At 37.4% G+C, this 14,446-nt stretch overlaps 5 protein-coding genes across 5 annotated transcripts; 3 read left to right on the top strand and 2 right to left on the bottom strand.

The window, feature by feature from the left end:
• The first annotated feature begins 108 nt into the window (after positions 1–108).
• On the top strand, positions 109–9,177 carry Lrrk (Leucine-rich repeat kinase). Its single transcript, XM_033481944.2, has 3 exons — positions 109–263; positions 323–679; positions 777–9,177. The coding sequence occupies exon 3, from the start codon at positions 785–787 to the stop codon at positions 8,153–8,155; it is 7,371 nt and encodes a 2,456-aa protein (XP_033337835.2). The 5' UTR covers positions 109–263; positions 323–679; positions 777–784; the 3' UTR covers positions 8,156–9,177.
• LOC117227047 (oxidized purine nucleoside triphosphate hydrolase) lies at positions 8,400–10,168 on the bottom strand. The gene is made up of 3 exons (XM_033481952.2): positions 9,818–10,168; positions 9,207–9,352; positions 8,400–8,893 (listed from the first exon to the last, which is right to left on the bottom strand). Exons 1-3 carry the CDS (start codon positions 9,967–9,969, stop codon positions 8,706–8,708), a joined length of 486 nt encoding a protein of 161 aa, XP_033337843.1. The 5' UTR covers positions 9,970–10,168; the 3' UTR covers positions 8,400–8,705.
• A 255-nt stretch (positions 10,169–10,423) lies between these two features.
• On the bottom strand, positions 10,424–11,340 carry mRpS23 (mitochondrial ribosomal protein S23). The gene is made up of 4 exons (XM_033481953.2): positions 11,172–11,340; positions 10,856–11,017; positions 10,685–10,787; positions 10,424–10,601 (listed from the first exon to the last, which is right to left on the bottom strand). The coding sequence occupies exons 1-4, from the start codon at positions 11,213–11,215 to the stop codon at positions 10,521–10,523; spliced, it is 390 nt and encodes a 129-aa protein (XP_033337844.2). The 5' UTR covers positions 11,216–11,340; the 3' UTR covers positions 10,424–10,520.
• A 68-nt stretch (positions 11,341–11,408) lies between these two features.
• On the top strand, positions 11,409–12,763 carry nero (deoxyhypusine hydroxylase nero). The gene is made up of 3 exons (XM_033481949.2): positions 11,409–11,836; positions 11,901–12,221; positions 12,314–12,763. Exons 1-3 carry the CDS (start codon positions 11,557–11,559, stop codon positions 12,622–12,624), a joined length of 912 nt encoding a protein of 303 aa, XP_033337840.2. The 5' UTR covers positions 11,409–11,556; the 3' UTR covers positions 12,625–12,763.
• Positions 12,764–12,801: 38 nt separating this feature from the next.
• On the top strand, positions 12,802–14,396 carry LOC117227049 (uncharacterized). Its single transcript, XM_076521896.1, has 6 exons — positions 12,802–12,949; positions 13,026–13,245; positions 13,306–13,494; positions 13,567–13,834; positions 14,074–14,170; positions 14,240–14,396. The coding sequence occupies exons 1-5, from the start codon at positions 12,804–12,806 to the stop codon at positions 14,142–14,144; spliced, it is 894 nt and encodes a 297-aa protein (XP_076378011.1). The 5' UTR covers positions 12,802–12,803; the 3' UTR covers positions 14,145–14,170; positions 14,240–14,396.
• Positions 14,397–14,446: the final 50 nt, after the last annotated feature.

Here is a 14,446-nt window from a genome sequence, read left to right as displayed (position 1 = left end):
ATTGTTATAAAGACTTGCGATCTAATAATGATGTTATGTAATATCGGATACTATTTATTTTAATCGATCCGATGTCACTGATGCATAGGATTGCATTTAAAGGTGTGTACAGTCGATAAAGAGGTGCAACAAAATGGCGATCACTGAGTGTGTTTAGTGTTGTTCTCAAGTTTCACGCTAACCATTTCAGTTGACAGTGACCGCTATTCTGTCAATGCAAGAAAAACAGTGAAAAAAAATATGGAGGATGTTTGACAACTATAGTGAGTTGCAAAACGTACCCCATGATCTTTATGACAACTATTTATCTTTACCTTTTTAGGTATACACAAAGTTTCATATGTGCAAATTTAATTTAGCGAACCAAATATGGCATTAATAACAATAAAAAACTGACGATATTTTTATTATTATAAAAATAATTCCTACTTCGAAATAAAATAAGAACTAGATGGAAAATGTGACAAACAATTGAAATTTCTCAAGTGTTTATAAACAATTTCAAATACTGAGTTTCCACTTTAGTCTTAGTGGAAATATTTTAACTTATAAATAATCACAAAATTCGCAATGAAGTGCTTAATATTTATCAATTTCAAAGAAAAAGATATGCCAAATACAATAAAAAAAAAAGCACATATGTAATAGAAAACTGTAACAATTTATGAACATAGTTTTTGTAAGTACAATTATACTTTTTTTTTAATTTAACATTGTTGTCACATAATAATATAGTTCGGTGACTAGCTTGTAATTCTATGAAAATACCTTTTCAGATTTCATCATGGAAGACTATACTCCTATCGATGAAGACTTCCCAGGTCGGTTATTGCATCAAGCTGCTCTTTGGGACAATGCAGAACTCCTAGAAGACCTTCTACGAGGTGAACATGCACAGTATATAAACAGCCAGGACTCATGGGGTAGAACACCATTGCATGCGGCTGCGATCACAGAAACCTCAAGATGCTTGGATGTCTTATTATCAGCTGGTGCTAATCCGAACATCCCCTGTGGCCCCAGAGGTCATTTCCGTACACCATTGCACATCTGTGCAGAACATGGTCACAGTTCCAATATTGAGAAGCTGCTGGAGTTCAATGCAGACTTGATGATCACTGACAATAATGGTGAGAAACCAATAGACATAGTCGAGAAAAACAATCAGGAAGCTTGCAAGAATCTGCTAATCTCAGCAGCAGAGAAGTATGAGTTGGCAAAACTGGCAACGCATGCTTCTCTGCGCGCGACTTGCATCCAGGGAGATATCATAGCAGCTAGGAACATTATCCAGGGCCTTACTTCTGATATTGAGTTTATTATTAACATGGCACCCAATGGTGCGAACACGTTGTTATTCACAGCTTGTGAAATGGGTCACAGGGACATAGTACGATTGCTTCTAGACAATGGTGCAGATTGTAGAACACACTCTGTGACCAAGTATTGTCCTCTGTACATTGCCTGTTACAACGGCAAGGTAGAGATTGTTGATCTCCTTCTCAGGCATTTTCCTAGGCAGGTGCAATCTTTAACAGTGGAAAGATGGCTACCAATTCATGCAGCAGCTATAAACGGTCACTACCTGGTTATTGATTTATTATTGAAGTTTGAATATCCACAGTTCATGTACCAAGGCTATAAAGACTCATCGGGTGAATTTGAGTATGAGATGCCATTTGATATAAATACTCAAGACGTCACTGGGCAAAACGTACTTTACATATCCAGTATGCTTGGAAATATTAAGATCGTAGAACTGTTACTAAATTACAAGGTAAAAGCGAGAAAGATTAAGGAGGAGGATATGGGAGTGAGTCAACCATTGCCAATGTCGAAAAGAAAGATTTCCAGTGGAATTCAGAGATTAATGTCCAGCCTGAACTTCAGGAGTAAAGCGTTTGATAAGAAAGATGATAACATGATGTGTCCCCTGTATTTGGATTTGTATTGTAATAATGGCAACGAGACTGCTTTGCACGCAGCTGTTAAAGGCAAGCATACAGATGTAGTGGCAGCTTTGCTAATGGCAGGAGCTGATCCTAATTTACCATTAAAAGTTCCTTACGATCAGAGCGACCCGGAAAGCAATTTCTCTAGCGCTTTGGTTATAGCTTGTCAGCAACGGGACATAAAGATAGCCGAACTGTTATTGAAGCATGGTGCTGTTGACAATACGTGCAAAGCTATAAAAATCGCCGCACAAAACCGGGACGAGCCGTTAACAGCGAAACTACTATCAATAAAAGCTTATCCAGACTCTGAGTACAAAATTAACAAAAAAGCAATGACCGAGTGCACTCAAACGTCCCATTTCTCAGCATTGCCTTCTTTTGGAAATGTTACATACTCAACATTATTTCCAAACACGCCGACAATGATAAATTGGCACAATCAGCAGTGCCATCTCTCTCAGATAAGATCTCAGTGGTTGGTGGACGCTGTGCTGCATGTGAACAAGAAACTGAATGCAAAGAATAATGATTTGGTCCTCTATGCTATCACAAGAATCGACATCTCTCGTAATTCTATAACTTCTGTACCTTCTACTCTATTTTACCTGCAGAGTCTACGGTATCTCAACATGGCTCAGAACAAGATAGACACTCTAACTGCTGATCCGAGGAGCCAGAAAGACAAACTGTGTCCCGTTTTGGAGGAGATATACCTCCAGGATAACAGATTAGAGCAGCTGCCTGAGTTTATCATGAATCTACCCGTCCTGGAAGTCATGGACGTCTCAAACAATAAACTACAATGTCTCCCAGACAATCTGTGGCGAGCACCGAAGCTGAAAGAGCTCAACGCGTCCTTCAATTTACTTAAAGACCTGCCCAGTCAGGTGTCACAAAACATTCAACGCAAATCTCAGCGAGAAGACGTTTTAAATCACAGCCCCAGTATAGCGTCGCAATTAGGCATAGCTCGAGAAGACTCTCTGGAGTTTGAGTCCTTCACCAAGATAGCAAATGCTCAGATCATCGAGATGAGCCGTCCTCATGTGTGGACTAGGTCAGTTCAGGTTTCAGAAAAGATCGCAGATGACAATGAAAATGGAGCTAGATCTGTTCTAACATCTTTAAATCTGGCACACAACTTATTCAACAGCATCCCAGTAGCATTGCCTTGTCTAGCTGTTAATTTAGTGAGGCTAAACATGGCTTATAATTCTCTGAGGTCCATGAGCCACATAACGTCTTATCCTGCGAGTCTAAAACAATTAGACCTGTCTAATAATCAGATCTCTAGGTGGCCCAGCTTGCCGCAAGTGGACACAGGTGACCTAATGGAGCAAGCTAACACTGCTTGCTACTGTCCCACTACCAATGTCCAGTCGCCAATTGTTCCAGGCAGCAATAGACAGACAGCCACGTCTCTGAGAGACGTGGTTCTAATGTCAGTATGCACTCACAGACGACATCTCAGGCTGGAGAACCTGAGGACATTGATAATGGCCAACAATCTACTAAGTAGGATTCAATTGACTTCTATTGATGATGGAGAGATGCCAGCTTTGGAAGAGGAAAATGTTGAGAAAGACCTGAAGACGACTTACTCTGGATCAAAGCAGTATTTACTGTTCCCCAATGTCAGCATGTTGGATGTCAGCAATAATAAATTGAAAGAAATACCTCAGAACATTTACGAGCTCAATAATCTATCAGTATTGAATATAAGTGGCAATCCTGATATTGTTGAACTGCCTCCGCAGATGGGATTACTGTCTCGTTTGTGGAACCTAAATACACAGGGTTGCAGACTGCAGGAGCCTCTGAAGACTATGATCGAGTCGAAGAAGTATAAGACGATGGATGTTATCGGATATTTAAAATCGATCTTGGAGGACGCTAAACCCTATGCTCGAATGAAACTGATGATTGTAGGCATACAGGGAATTGGAAAGACGAGTTTATTGGAACAACTGAGGCAGGAGGGTGAGGTTCCAAACAAGAAGAAAGCCTCTGAGCATTGGGCAAAGAGAATGGGTAACAAGAACATCAATGCAAAAACTGCCAGAGGGACTATAATATCCACAGTTGGTGTAGACATTGGGGACTGGATCTATGAAAAGAAAGTTAGAGGTCAGTCATCTCACGGTCCAGTCTATTTTAGAACCTGGGACTTTGGAGGGCAAAAGGAGTACTATGCGACTCATCAGTACTTCTTATCCAAGCGTAGCTTGTATCTGGTCGTCTGGAGAATTACGGACGGCTTTAAGGGCGTATCAGAGATCTTCCAATGGCTAGTAAACATACAAAGTAGAGCTCCAAACTCCCCAGTGATTATCATTGGCACCCACTATGATATATCTAACGAGCACAGCGAAGCATTACAACAGTACATTCGTGACAAATTCATAAATGTAGTCGACGCTGAGAAGTGTGGCCTGCCGAAAGTCATGGAGACCATAGAAGTCAGCTGCAAGACCAGACATAACATCAAGATGCTCTGCAACCTCATCTACGATGTTGTTTTTAGCCTGAGGTCACCCGGCAGCAAAGAGCTTCTGCTCGAACAGAAGGTTCCTTCCAGTTACCTTGCCCTGGAGGACGTTGTGATTCAATTAGCTCACGACAGAAAGCTGTCTGGAGGAGATCCAGTACTGAAAGCAGACCAATACTATACTGCAGTAAACAATGAACTGCAGAAGCTGCATCGGTCTTTCAGAGACCCTGCAGAATTACATCAGGCTACGTTGTTCCTGCATGAGAACGGCATTATTCTGCATTATGACGATGCTACGCTAAAAGATTTGTATTTTCTAGACCCTCAGTGGCTTTGCGACATGTTGGCGCACGTGGTGACCATTCGTGAGATCAATCCTTTCGCTAGATCCGGGATTATGAAACTGGACGACATACAACATGTATTCAAATCCTCTACGATATCCTCCATAGATACTCAAGGCTACATCGTGAGTCTGTTAAATAAGTTTGAAGTGGCTCTAACTTGGGATTATCGTACTCTACTGATTCCCTCTCTGCTGCCAACTGAGGAGGACATTTTAAGGAACAACCAGCTGATCAAGATCCCTGTGAAGACAAGAGGATGGCATGTGAGATCTAAAAAGATTACATCTCCTATAATTACTTTCCAGAACTCTTCTGATAAACAGAGTACAGAATGTGTGTTGACATCAAGGTCACAACCAGATTGTTCTGTTACAAGGTTATTACTTATGTCTTACTTTCCCAGTGGCTTTTGGTCAAGACTTATAACCAGGATATTAGCTGATGATGCTATAGTCGAGATAGTGATGTCTTTTTTGGCGCCATTCAAAGATTTTGTCGATGATAATATTTTTATAAGTTTGCTAGATACTCAGGCTGAGTGGGTGCTTTGGCAAACAGGGATTGAACTGAGATATGCTAACATCACTCTGCTACGTCTCAAAGAAGTCAATTATAATTTAAAAAATGTCCCATATGACTATAGACAATTTAAGTTCAAATTAAAGCAGGATGGGATTTGGTGCACAGTGGACTTAAAAAATTCGGCCATCTTAGAGATTTGGTTCCCAGTCGATACTCTGGTGATTAAGCAACCTATAATGTCTGACTCAGCCGATGAGGAACCAATGGGATATCAGGCGATTGTTGTCGAGCCTCGCCCTGAAAGCATGCCGCAACTATTAGCTCTGATAGTCGACCATATTGATATTTTGTTAGAAGATTGGTACCCTACACTAGGGACGCGTTTCGTACATACTTCCGAGGGCAAACTGTTAGTCACTCGTCTGATTCCTTGCCCCAGATGTTTATTAAACAACGGGGAGAATGAAAATGACATTAGTGATCACGATCGGTTAGCAGAGGATATTCAAAAATACTATGTAAACAAGGAAAGACAGAGTCAAGATAGTTACAAGTCGGACGGAGATAGCGGAGTGGGTTATGACAGCCTCACATCTAGTAGAATGCCATCTCTTGAAGGTCATCCTGATATTTCTAAACAAAATTCCCATTTTGAGGGTAGTTTAGCTTACTCCTGGATGGTAGAAGAATGCATACTGTCTGCCTATAGTAATAAACCCATCAGTTGTCCTAAACACTCAGATATACCTCTGTCACATGTAGCTCCAGACATTATTTTTATGGATCTAGGGATGAAACACCTGATCAAATCGGAAGACATCAAATTAGGAAAGCTTCTGGGTCGTGGAGCGTTTGGCTTTGTTTTCAAGGGAGTCTGTCGCCTACCAGGCACCTACCAAAAGACTGATGTTGCTATCAAGATGCTGCAACCAGTCCCACCAGGTCCAAATTCAAAACAGTCGGCAGTGCTGGCTTATAAGGCTGCGCAGAGCAAGTGGGATAGAGACCCTCTGCAGTATGCTTGCAAGGCTTATTGCACTGCTAGACAAGAGCTAAATATTCTGTTAACACTTAGACACACTAACATTGTTCCCCTAATTGGTATAGTCGTCAGTCCTCTTGCATTAGTGCTAGATCTAGCACCAGAGGGTGCATTGGACAATGTATTAAAAAACTACAGACGTTCAGGTGCTAAATTGGATCCATACACTTTGCAAACTATAATTCTGCAGGTTGCAAAGGCTGTGGAATATCTTCACCAACAACATGTGATTTATAGAGACTTAAAATCAGAAAATGTTTTGGTCTGGCAGATGCCTTTGCCTTTTCAAGACCATCCAGAGCATCCTGTCCATGTCAAAGTAGCAGATTATGGCATCTCCAGGCTGACATTGCCCACTGGTGCAAAGGGGTTTGGTGGAACAGAGGGATTCATGGCACCAGAAATCATCAAATACAATGGCGAAGAAGAGTACACTGAAAAAGTTGACTCTTTTTCATTTGGGATGTTCATATATGAATTGATCACCCTGAGACAACCGTTTGAAGGTCATGAGGCAGTCAAAGAATGCATTTTAGAGGGCGGCAGGCCACCATTAACTTACAGGGAGACTTTCCATCCCTGCTATGCTTTGGATTTAATGGTGATATGTTGGGCACAAAACCCTAAAGACAGACCTACAGCTAGTCAGATAGTCTCCATTGCTTCTGCACCAGAATTTACACATTTAATAGATGTTATAATGTTAACTGAAAGGACCCAAGTGACAGCTATCACTATGACAAATAGAACTATAGAAGAAAATATAAATGGAGACGAAATCTGGTTTGGGCACAACAATGGCGAAGTGGATATGTTACTAGGAACCCAGAAAGGCTGGTTGCAGCATGTTAGAATTGAGACTCCTGTGATACCTTATGCAATGTGTGGTGTGGATGGGTACATCTGGATTGGCGACAACGCAGGCCAAGTGCACGTCTATCTCGGCAGTAATTTTGGTTGCGTCGCCAGCTATAATCTGGAGCCAGATCATAGCAGAGAGTCGAAAGTGATTGGTTTAATATACTTGGAGCAGATGAAGCAATTTGTAGTGGCTCTACACAGCGGCAGGATATTTCTGTTAACTAACTCTTTCACACAGATGAAGAAGATGGAGGTTGTGACTGAGACACAGGACAATATTAAGACTTATTCTCTGGCAGCTGTTTATAGGAAGAAACGGATACTAGAATTATGGGTTGGACAGAGCTTCGGCAAAATTTCAATCTATGTACTGAAAGATAATAGTCTGATAGACACGTTCCAAGCTTATCACGTCACTGGAGAGGCAGCTACCAAGAATCTTTTTGCAACATATTTATTGAGTGCTGAAAACTGTATTCTATCATACACATATCCTGGATGCATTGTTTATCAATGGGATGTAGACACCAGGCAGATAATAAATAAGTTAGACATGTCAAAACTAGTACCTTGCTCAGAGAGTCTCAAGTCTATTTCTATAGAGGAAAATCTATCTACAGAAAAATGTCAAGTCACAACATTTGAAACTTGTCGGAGTCAATTGTACATTGGTACAACTTGGGGTTGCATTGTGGTAGCAGAATGTAATTCTCTAAGACCAATCACTGTCTTCAGACCATTTGAAGGCAAGGTCTGTCAGATAATCTCTTTTAAATCATCAGATGAAAAGAAATTGGTATTGGCAACTGTTGGCCAGGGTTATAGAAGCTTAATTTCAAGGTATACTGACTATCCGATTGACTCATTAGATGCAGAAGACCTCAGACACAGCATGTATGCTTTATTGTGGAGGTCTGAGCACTGGTCGGCTGCATAAAGGTGCAAAGAACAACGGTGATACAACTAATTCACAATTCTATACGTCCATGACATACTTTAGTCTATAATCTAAGATCTCTCGCACTAAACATGAAAATTTGTATCTGTCCGAGCTGTATGGTGCTTGACCGAAATATTTTCTGCGAATTATCGTTTAGATACTGGAGATAGGATAAGCAGGATATTTTTATCGTTTGTGATACGATAGGATACAGTTTTTGTAAATATTTAAGTTGGCAAGGTAACAGCGAATAGAAAATTAATTTATTAGTCTCGCAGTATGTTTGAACATTTATTCGATGATCTCTGACGTAACGGCAAAGCTTTTGTATGTTTAAAGTAGTGTAACATGAATTAAATGTGCAACTAGTGTAGGGAATCTGTAATATATTTGTACAATGAGCCCTTTAAACTCTTTTGAATACAAAATCAGTCTGGATAGGATGTACCATGAACAAATTTGTTAGTATATAGAATTTTATGGCAGAAAAACGTGAAAATGCTTTTTTTTTAATATGTGCGAATAATATGAATGCTTAGAAATGTAATTAAGGGATATTATTAACTGGTAGTTCTTCCATGGTTTCAATCTTATATTTAATTATGTCTTCACCTCGATAGAGAAAATATCCCTTAAACAATTCTCCTCGTAACATATAAGGAAACCAATATTCATCATCCGGCCACATTTGTTTAAATGGAATATCTTTTATATTGTACCATTTTGGTAGCATTTCTGAACAAAAAGAAATATTTATATATAATTAGAAATATATCTATTAGAAATCTAAGTACACAAATGATTCTTTTAGCAAAAGATTAGGTGTTAAGATTTTATTTTGTTACGAATGTTCCCCTTTATTTCTTTTAATTGCACTGTGCAACACCAGTTTTGCATTTTGTAGGCAATTTAGTTTCTGAGAAATTTAATTTCTAAAACAGATTGGTGTTACATAGTGTAATTAATCATTGTCGCAAGAAATAATATAGAATAAATGAACAATGTAAAATTTCATTCAATTATGAGTTTGTATGTAGAGATTAAATACCTTCAGATTCTGTTACTTCTCCATGGTACTTGAATGATTCATAGACATGAACTTCATGCAGAGTCTCATCTCCTTCAAACTGAAATACTATAATAGCAATCTTTCTCAAGTCTTCTGCATTTAAACCGCATTCTTCTTTCAATTCACTGGAAAATGATGAAAAAAAATTTGTAAAATTACTGTTACTACTTTATTTTTATTCTCATTTAATGGAACAATTTTAATTTATCTTTATTAACTTATTTTATTCTTTAAGTCTGTACCTGCACGTTACAAATATAAAATGTTTTACAACTCAAATTTTGCAATAAATTTATGGAATAATTAATTGATTGATAGATTTAAAAACTCACGTATACACGCTTGATTGTAATTAAAAATTTCGGAAAACTCTAATCAATTAATGATTAAAAAATATAATTAAGAATCTAATTTAATGCTTGGATATATAATTTTCGTAAATCATTGTTGTACAAATATAGCAAACGATTTTGTTGAAATTTATTGTTAATGTGATATTTATGAATAAATCGTTGTTGAACATAACGTTTTCAATTTGTTTTAAAAAGATATTTCTATTAAGAACACTACGATCGTTTAAAACAATTTACCGAATGGCTCCCTGAAGAATTGTTTCTCCAGATTCTACTTTTCCACCAAAACCATTCCATTTATTTATTCCAAATCCTCGTTTTTTCCAACCCAACAAAATCTCTGTAATTTTCCTTACAAACACCAACGTAAACATTTTTTTCGTAGACATTTTGTACTAAAGAACGATAATTCTTAACAGAGTCCAATACTGAAAGTCGAAATGACCGAACGACAGTGACTAGTTTAGCGCGTGAACATAAAATGATCCCTCAAAGGTTATGATACTTAAAGATAACACGATATAATAAACAAAGATTATAAGCTCTACAATTCACCATACCTACTACGCAGGGTGAATGAAAAATCGTCGTACAATCAAGGACTGAATGAATCTGCATGGAGAAATAAGTCGAAAAAAACAGTTTGTTGTACCTCTGGCTGGTTGTACCATGATTTGTCACCCACCCTGTATATTACAATAAAAATGTTAAACTATTTGGATTATTACTCAAGATAAATGACACAATTTTTATTTGTAAAATTAGAGATATTTATGACTTTTCCAAAATATTTAACATGAAACAAAAGATCATAGGATGATAAAAGATGTAATGTGGATAGTATATTATATAACAGTAATATATTATATGAATTTTTTTTAGTAATAATATAATTCTTTAAGTCTTAGTTTCAACTTTACTGTTATTGAAAGTCCTTAGTTCATGGTTTAGAGCTTCGTATTTTGCCATGATAATGTAAATTTATTATTTTTTCATATGCTTCTGTCTCCGAGAACCCCTCCTGTAATTAATCAATGCATTAAATGTGACATGTCACATTAATATGTTACAAATGTCACATTAATATATTTTATCACAGATTACCTTTAAGTATTCGGAATAAGTGTTTAGGACAAATTGAGTCTCAGAATGTTTTTTGGATTTTAAATTTACTGGCTGTAGAAATCTTACATCTTCGTGAAATTTCCTATAAAATAATATTATGTCTACAAAGATGTTTGTGAATTATTTCTGTAAATATAGTTTTTGGCTTACGCTCTCAAAATATCTTCCTCATAAAAGATATCTCTGATTGGCTTTTTGGATGCAGGTCTGCTATACAAAGGCTCGTACTTTGGAGGGAAAGCTTTGTAAATATTATACCATATTGGTATATTGCTCTCTGTTATGGCTCCACCTTTTACCAGCGCTGTCATTCTGAAATTGTGTATAATTAAATTATATATATATGCATGTACATTTAAATTAATAAGGTAATGTATTACATTGTTAGTTATAATACCTATAGAGCTATGTATAACCTCTTCTCTACTAAACTGACAATAATTGGTAAATCAAATATAAACTATACCTTGAGAAGACTGTACCAATCTTTTCCGCTCTACTGTGCGCCATAATTTACAACTCACAACAATAAAAATTGAATATTAAATGCTATTTTCTTAAATCTCTGTTTACAATGGTCAAGTTGATTATGAAATAGATTAGCGTCAGTGCTGCCAACTGTGAAGAAAACAGGAAAGTTATAAATGTACAGTCCATTCCAATTTCCAGTCCATTCTGTCTTCTGTTTTTGAAGTCTGCTGTACACACTTTATGACAGTATCCACGTTTTTTAGGTTAGATTAGTCATGTGATACAGTGTCCACATGTCAATAATATGGTATCAACAAATTATTAATGTTGCTAGACATCCTGTTTAAAGTAAATATCCACGATTACAAATTGAAACAGAAATGTTAGAAGTGAGTGATAATCAAATAACAGCAACAGGTCGCGTTTTGAACGACAAAAATCGGCCGTTGAAGGAAAGATTCCGTGCATTATTTACTCTAAAAAATGTGGGAGGTTCCAAAGCCATCGAGCAAATTCATAACTGTTTTAAAGACGACTCTGCATTACTAAAACACGAACTAGCATATTGTCTCGGACAAATGCAAGATACATTAGCGATACCAATCCTCACAGAAGTACTAAAAGATGTATCCCAAGAACCAATGGTCCGCCACGAAGCAGGTAAATTTAAATTGTAACTTTTAATTTATAAAACAATTAAATATTTTAATTTTTGTTATTATAGGGGAAGCTTTGGGTGCAATTGGAGATGTTAGTGTAATTCCAATCTTGGAAGAGTATAGCAAGGACTGTGTACCAGAAGTGGCAGAAACTTGTCAGTTAGCATTAAACCGATTGCAATGGTTAAAGTCAAATGATGTCTCAACGAATTCTAAAAGGAGTCCTTACATGTCGGTGGATCCAGCCCCACCAACAGATATTTCTGATGTTCAAAAATTAAAGAATATTCTTTTAAATGAAGACATTTCTTTATTTGAAAGATACCAAGCTATGTTCTCATTAAGGAATATCTGTACACCTGAAAGCATTCTTGCTCTCTGTGAAGGTAAAAATATCTGTTTAACTAATATTCTAGTCTATACCAATATCATTTTATAATATTTTACATTGCAATATATTCTTCTTTTCTATTTACAGGTTTAAAAGCTGGCAGTGCTCTGTTCAGACATGAGATAGCCTTTGTTCTTGGACAATTGCAGGAAGAAATCACTGTACCATATTTGCAAGCTTCGCTAGAAGATGAAAATGAGAATGAGATGGTTCGACATGAGTGTGCTGAGGCTCTAGGCTCCATAGCGACTCCAGATTGTTTTAGTATTTTAAATAAATATTTGAATGACAGCAAAAGAGTTGTACGCGAGAGCTGCATAATTGCTTTAGACATGTGCGAGTATGAGAACAGTTCCGAATTTCAATATGCAGATACATTGTGTAAAGTCTCTGCATAAGAGCGTACTTAAATGCGAAAAATTTATGTAATAAATCTATTGCGAAAAGATCATAATTTTACATCCATACAATATAGTATTACTACACTACGTTTATATGTAAATATTATGTGCAACAAATAAATGATATTTCAGACGATTTTCAATTATTTTGCCAATGTATCAAGATATCTTGCATGATGGGGAATGTAATTAGGTTGTTTAGAACAAGCAAGAAACCGTACAATGATACTCTAATCACGAGCAATGACCACGAAATAATAAAAACGATCTGGTCAACTGTAGGAAAGGATAGCGCGTATTACGGTTTCGCGATGTGTACGATGTAGCTATCCCCGATTCATTAACCATCGAATAATCCGATTATATTATCAAATATTATAATTGTATGTGATTTACAGACTTTATAAAAATCACCCTCAATACGCAAAATACTTCGAAGACTTGCAGATACCAGAGTTCGTACGCGAAGCAAAAGTGAAAAAGAAATTCACCGTCATCTGCGACATTATGGCCGCGTTGTTTATCAATTTTAATAAGAAGCCCGTACAGAGGGACCATCTTATCGGCTACATATCGATGGTCCACAAGGACATGGGGCTGTCTGTACGAGATCTTGAGGTTCGTAAGGCATGTTAATGAAATAATTCAATTATTTTTAATTAATTAAAAATATTTTAGAATTTTATATCGTGCATTGTGGAGTGTTTATGCACCGAGCTACCGAAATTGATGACCGCGGAGAATGTCATCGTGCAAATGAAGTATTTCAATATTATATGCGAGGCAATGTTAGATCTGATGGAGCAACTCAGAAAAAAGATCGACCAGATAATATTACATTCGGGCAAACAAACCGTACAGGCCAAAGTACGTATTTTTCTTGAATACGTAAATCCAAAATTAAATATATCTGTTTAATGTTTCTGCGACTGTTAACAGTTCTGCGGTTGGTGTTATACGAAAGATTCTGACATATTATACAACTATCCATTGAAGTATTGGATGTACAAGAAACGCTATTGGGAATACCGAAGGGCCGTTTGGGCCTCGCTAGACCTGGGACCAGTGGGGGTCAGTGTACCTGACCAACGCAGAATAAAGTTGCAAACTCGTCGAAGAACGATGGAAATAAGGCGAGCCGATCAGAGACGTCATACGTGGAAATCCGTAAACAAACGAGCTAGCACCGACAGTGATTACACCACAGGTTAAATCACAACTATTTCTCTTACAGTCATTTTGTTAAATGATCATTTTATCGCCAGATAAGTACCAGTACCAGAGATCTCTCCACAGTTCCTGGCTGTTCACCAATCGATATAAAAATAAATCCCATAACAATAAAGTTCCCAAATCGGTCGCCATGAAACATTTACACGAGGTCAATTACAAGTATAAAATACTCATTCAGACATTGATAAAAACATTTTTGAAATCCAATTGCAGCAGGAGTTAGCTCCGATGGAGCAAAAGGCAGTGGAAGATTCTTCTTCAGCCGCATTTACTCAACCGGATGATAAACAACCCTCGTCTTCGCAAAAAAGTACATTTCTTTCTTTTGCAATTTTGGTCCAGTGTTGTTTAAAAAATGAGTCGTATTTTTTCTTTGAAGAATTGTCGGAGAATTCAACGAACCGCGCACGGGCAAGAGAGCGTAAAAGACAGAGCTCTTTGCTGGCTGGCCACAACTACTCAGTATAGCCACGTTGCAAGAAAATGTAGTACTTTATTATTAAATGAATGTTGAACGATGTCCCATTCATTTCCAATTCATCGAGTCCAATTTTCAGTTACTTTCAGTCGTCCTCAATCTTGAGTG

Source organism: Megalopta genalis, chromosome 5 (assembly GCF_051020955.1).
Source record: "Megalopta genalis isolate 19385.01 chromosome 5, iyMegGena1_principal, whole genome shotgun sequence".
In the NCBI taxonomy this organism is placed as follows: Eukaryota; Metazoa; Arthropoda; class Insecta; order Hymenoptera; family Halictidae; genus Megalopta; species Megalopta genalis.
Note: the sequence above shows the minus strand (reverse complement) of the source record. Positions and strands in the feature narration are given on the sequence as shown.

What these genes read in the sequence shown, in the direction of transcription:
- LOC117227049 (XM_076521896.1), top strand. Translation starts at nt 12,804, where the DNA reads ATGGGGAATGTAATTAGGTTGTTTAGAACAAGCAAGAAACCGTACAAT. An exon ending in AACAAACCGTACAGGCCAAA is followed by an intron (nt 13,495 to 13,566) that starts GTACGTATTTTT and finishes GACTGTTAACAG; the next exon opens with TTCTGCGGTTGGTGTTATAC. An exon ending in CGACAGTGATTACACCACAG is followed by an intron (nt 13,835 to 14,073) that starts GTTAAATCACAA and finishes ATCCAATTGCAG; the next exon opens with CAGGAGTTAGCTCCGATGGA.
- Lrrk (XM_033481944.2), top strand. Translation starts at nt 785, where the DNA reads ATGGAAGACTATACTCCTATCGATGAAGACTTCCCAGGTCGGTTATTG.
- LOC117227047 (XM_033481952.2), bottom strand. Translation starts at nt 9,969, where the DNA reads ATGTCTACGAAAAAAATGTTTACGTTGGTGTTTGTAAGGAAAATTACA. An exon ending in ATTCTTCAGGGAGCCATTCG is followed by an intron (nt 9,353 to 9,817) that starts GTAAATTGTTTT and finishes ATCATTTTCCAG; the next exon opens with TGAATTGAAAGAAGAATGCG. An exon ending in AGAAGTAACAGAATCTGAAG is followed by an intron (nt 8,894 to 9,206) that starts GTATTTAATCTC and finishes CTTTTTGTTCAG; the next exon opens with AAATGCTACCAAAATGGTAC.
- mRpS23 (XM_033481953.2), bottom strand. Translation starts at nt 11,215, where the DNA reads ATGGCGCACAGTAGAGCGGAAAAGATTGGTACAGTCTTCTCAAG. An exon ending in ATTGGTACAGTCTTCTCAAG is followed by an intron (nt 11,018 to 11,171) that starts GTATAGTTTATA and finishes ACACAATTTCAG; the next exon opens with AATGACAGCGCTGGTAAAAG. An exon ending in CTTATTCCGAATACTTAAAG is followed by an intron (nt 10,602 to 10,684) that starts GTAATCTGTGAT and finishes GATTAATTACAG; the next exon opens with GAGGGGTTCTCGGAGACAGA.
- nero (XM_033481949.2), top strand. Translation starts at nt 11,557, where the DNA reads ATGTTAGAAGTGAGTGATAATCAAATAACAGCAACAGGTCGCGTTTTG. An exon ending in AATGGTCCGCCACGAAGCAG is followed by an intron (nt 11,837 to 11,900) that starts GTAAATTTAAAT and finishes TTGTTATTATAG; the next exon opens with GGGAAGCTTTGGGTGCAATT. An exon ending in CATTCTTGCTCTCTGTGAAG is followed by an intron (nt 12,222 to 12,313) that starts GTAAAAATATCT and finishes TTCTATTTACAG; the next exon opens with GTTTAAAAGCTGGCAGTGCT.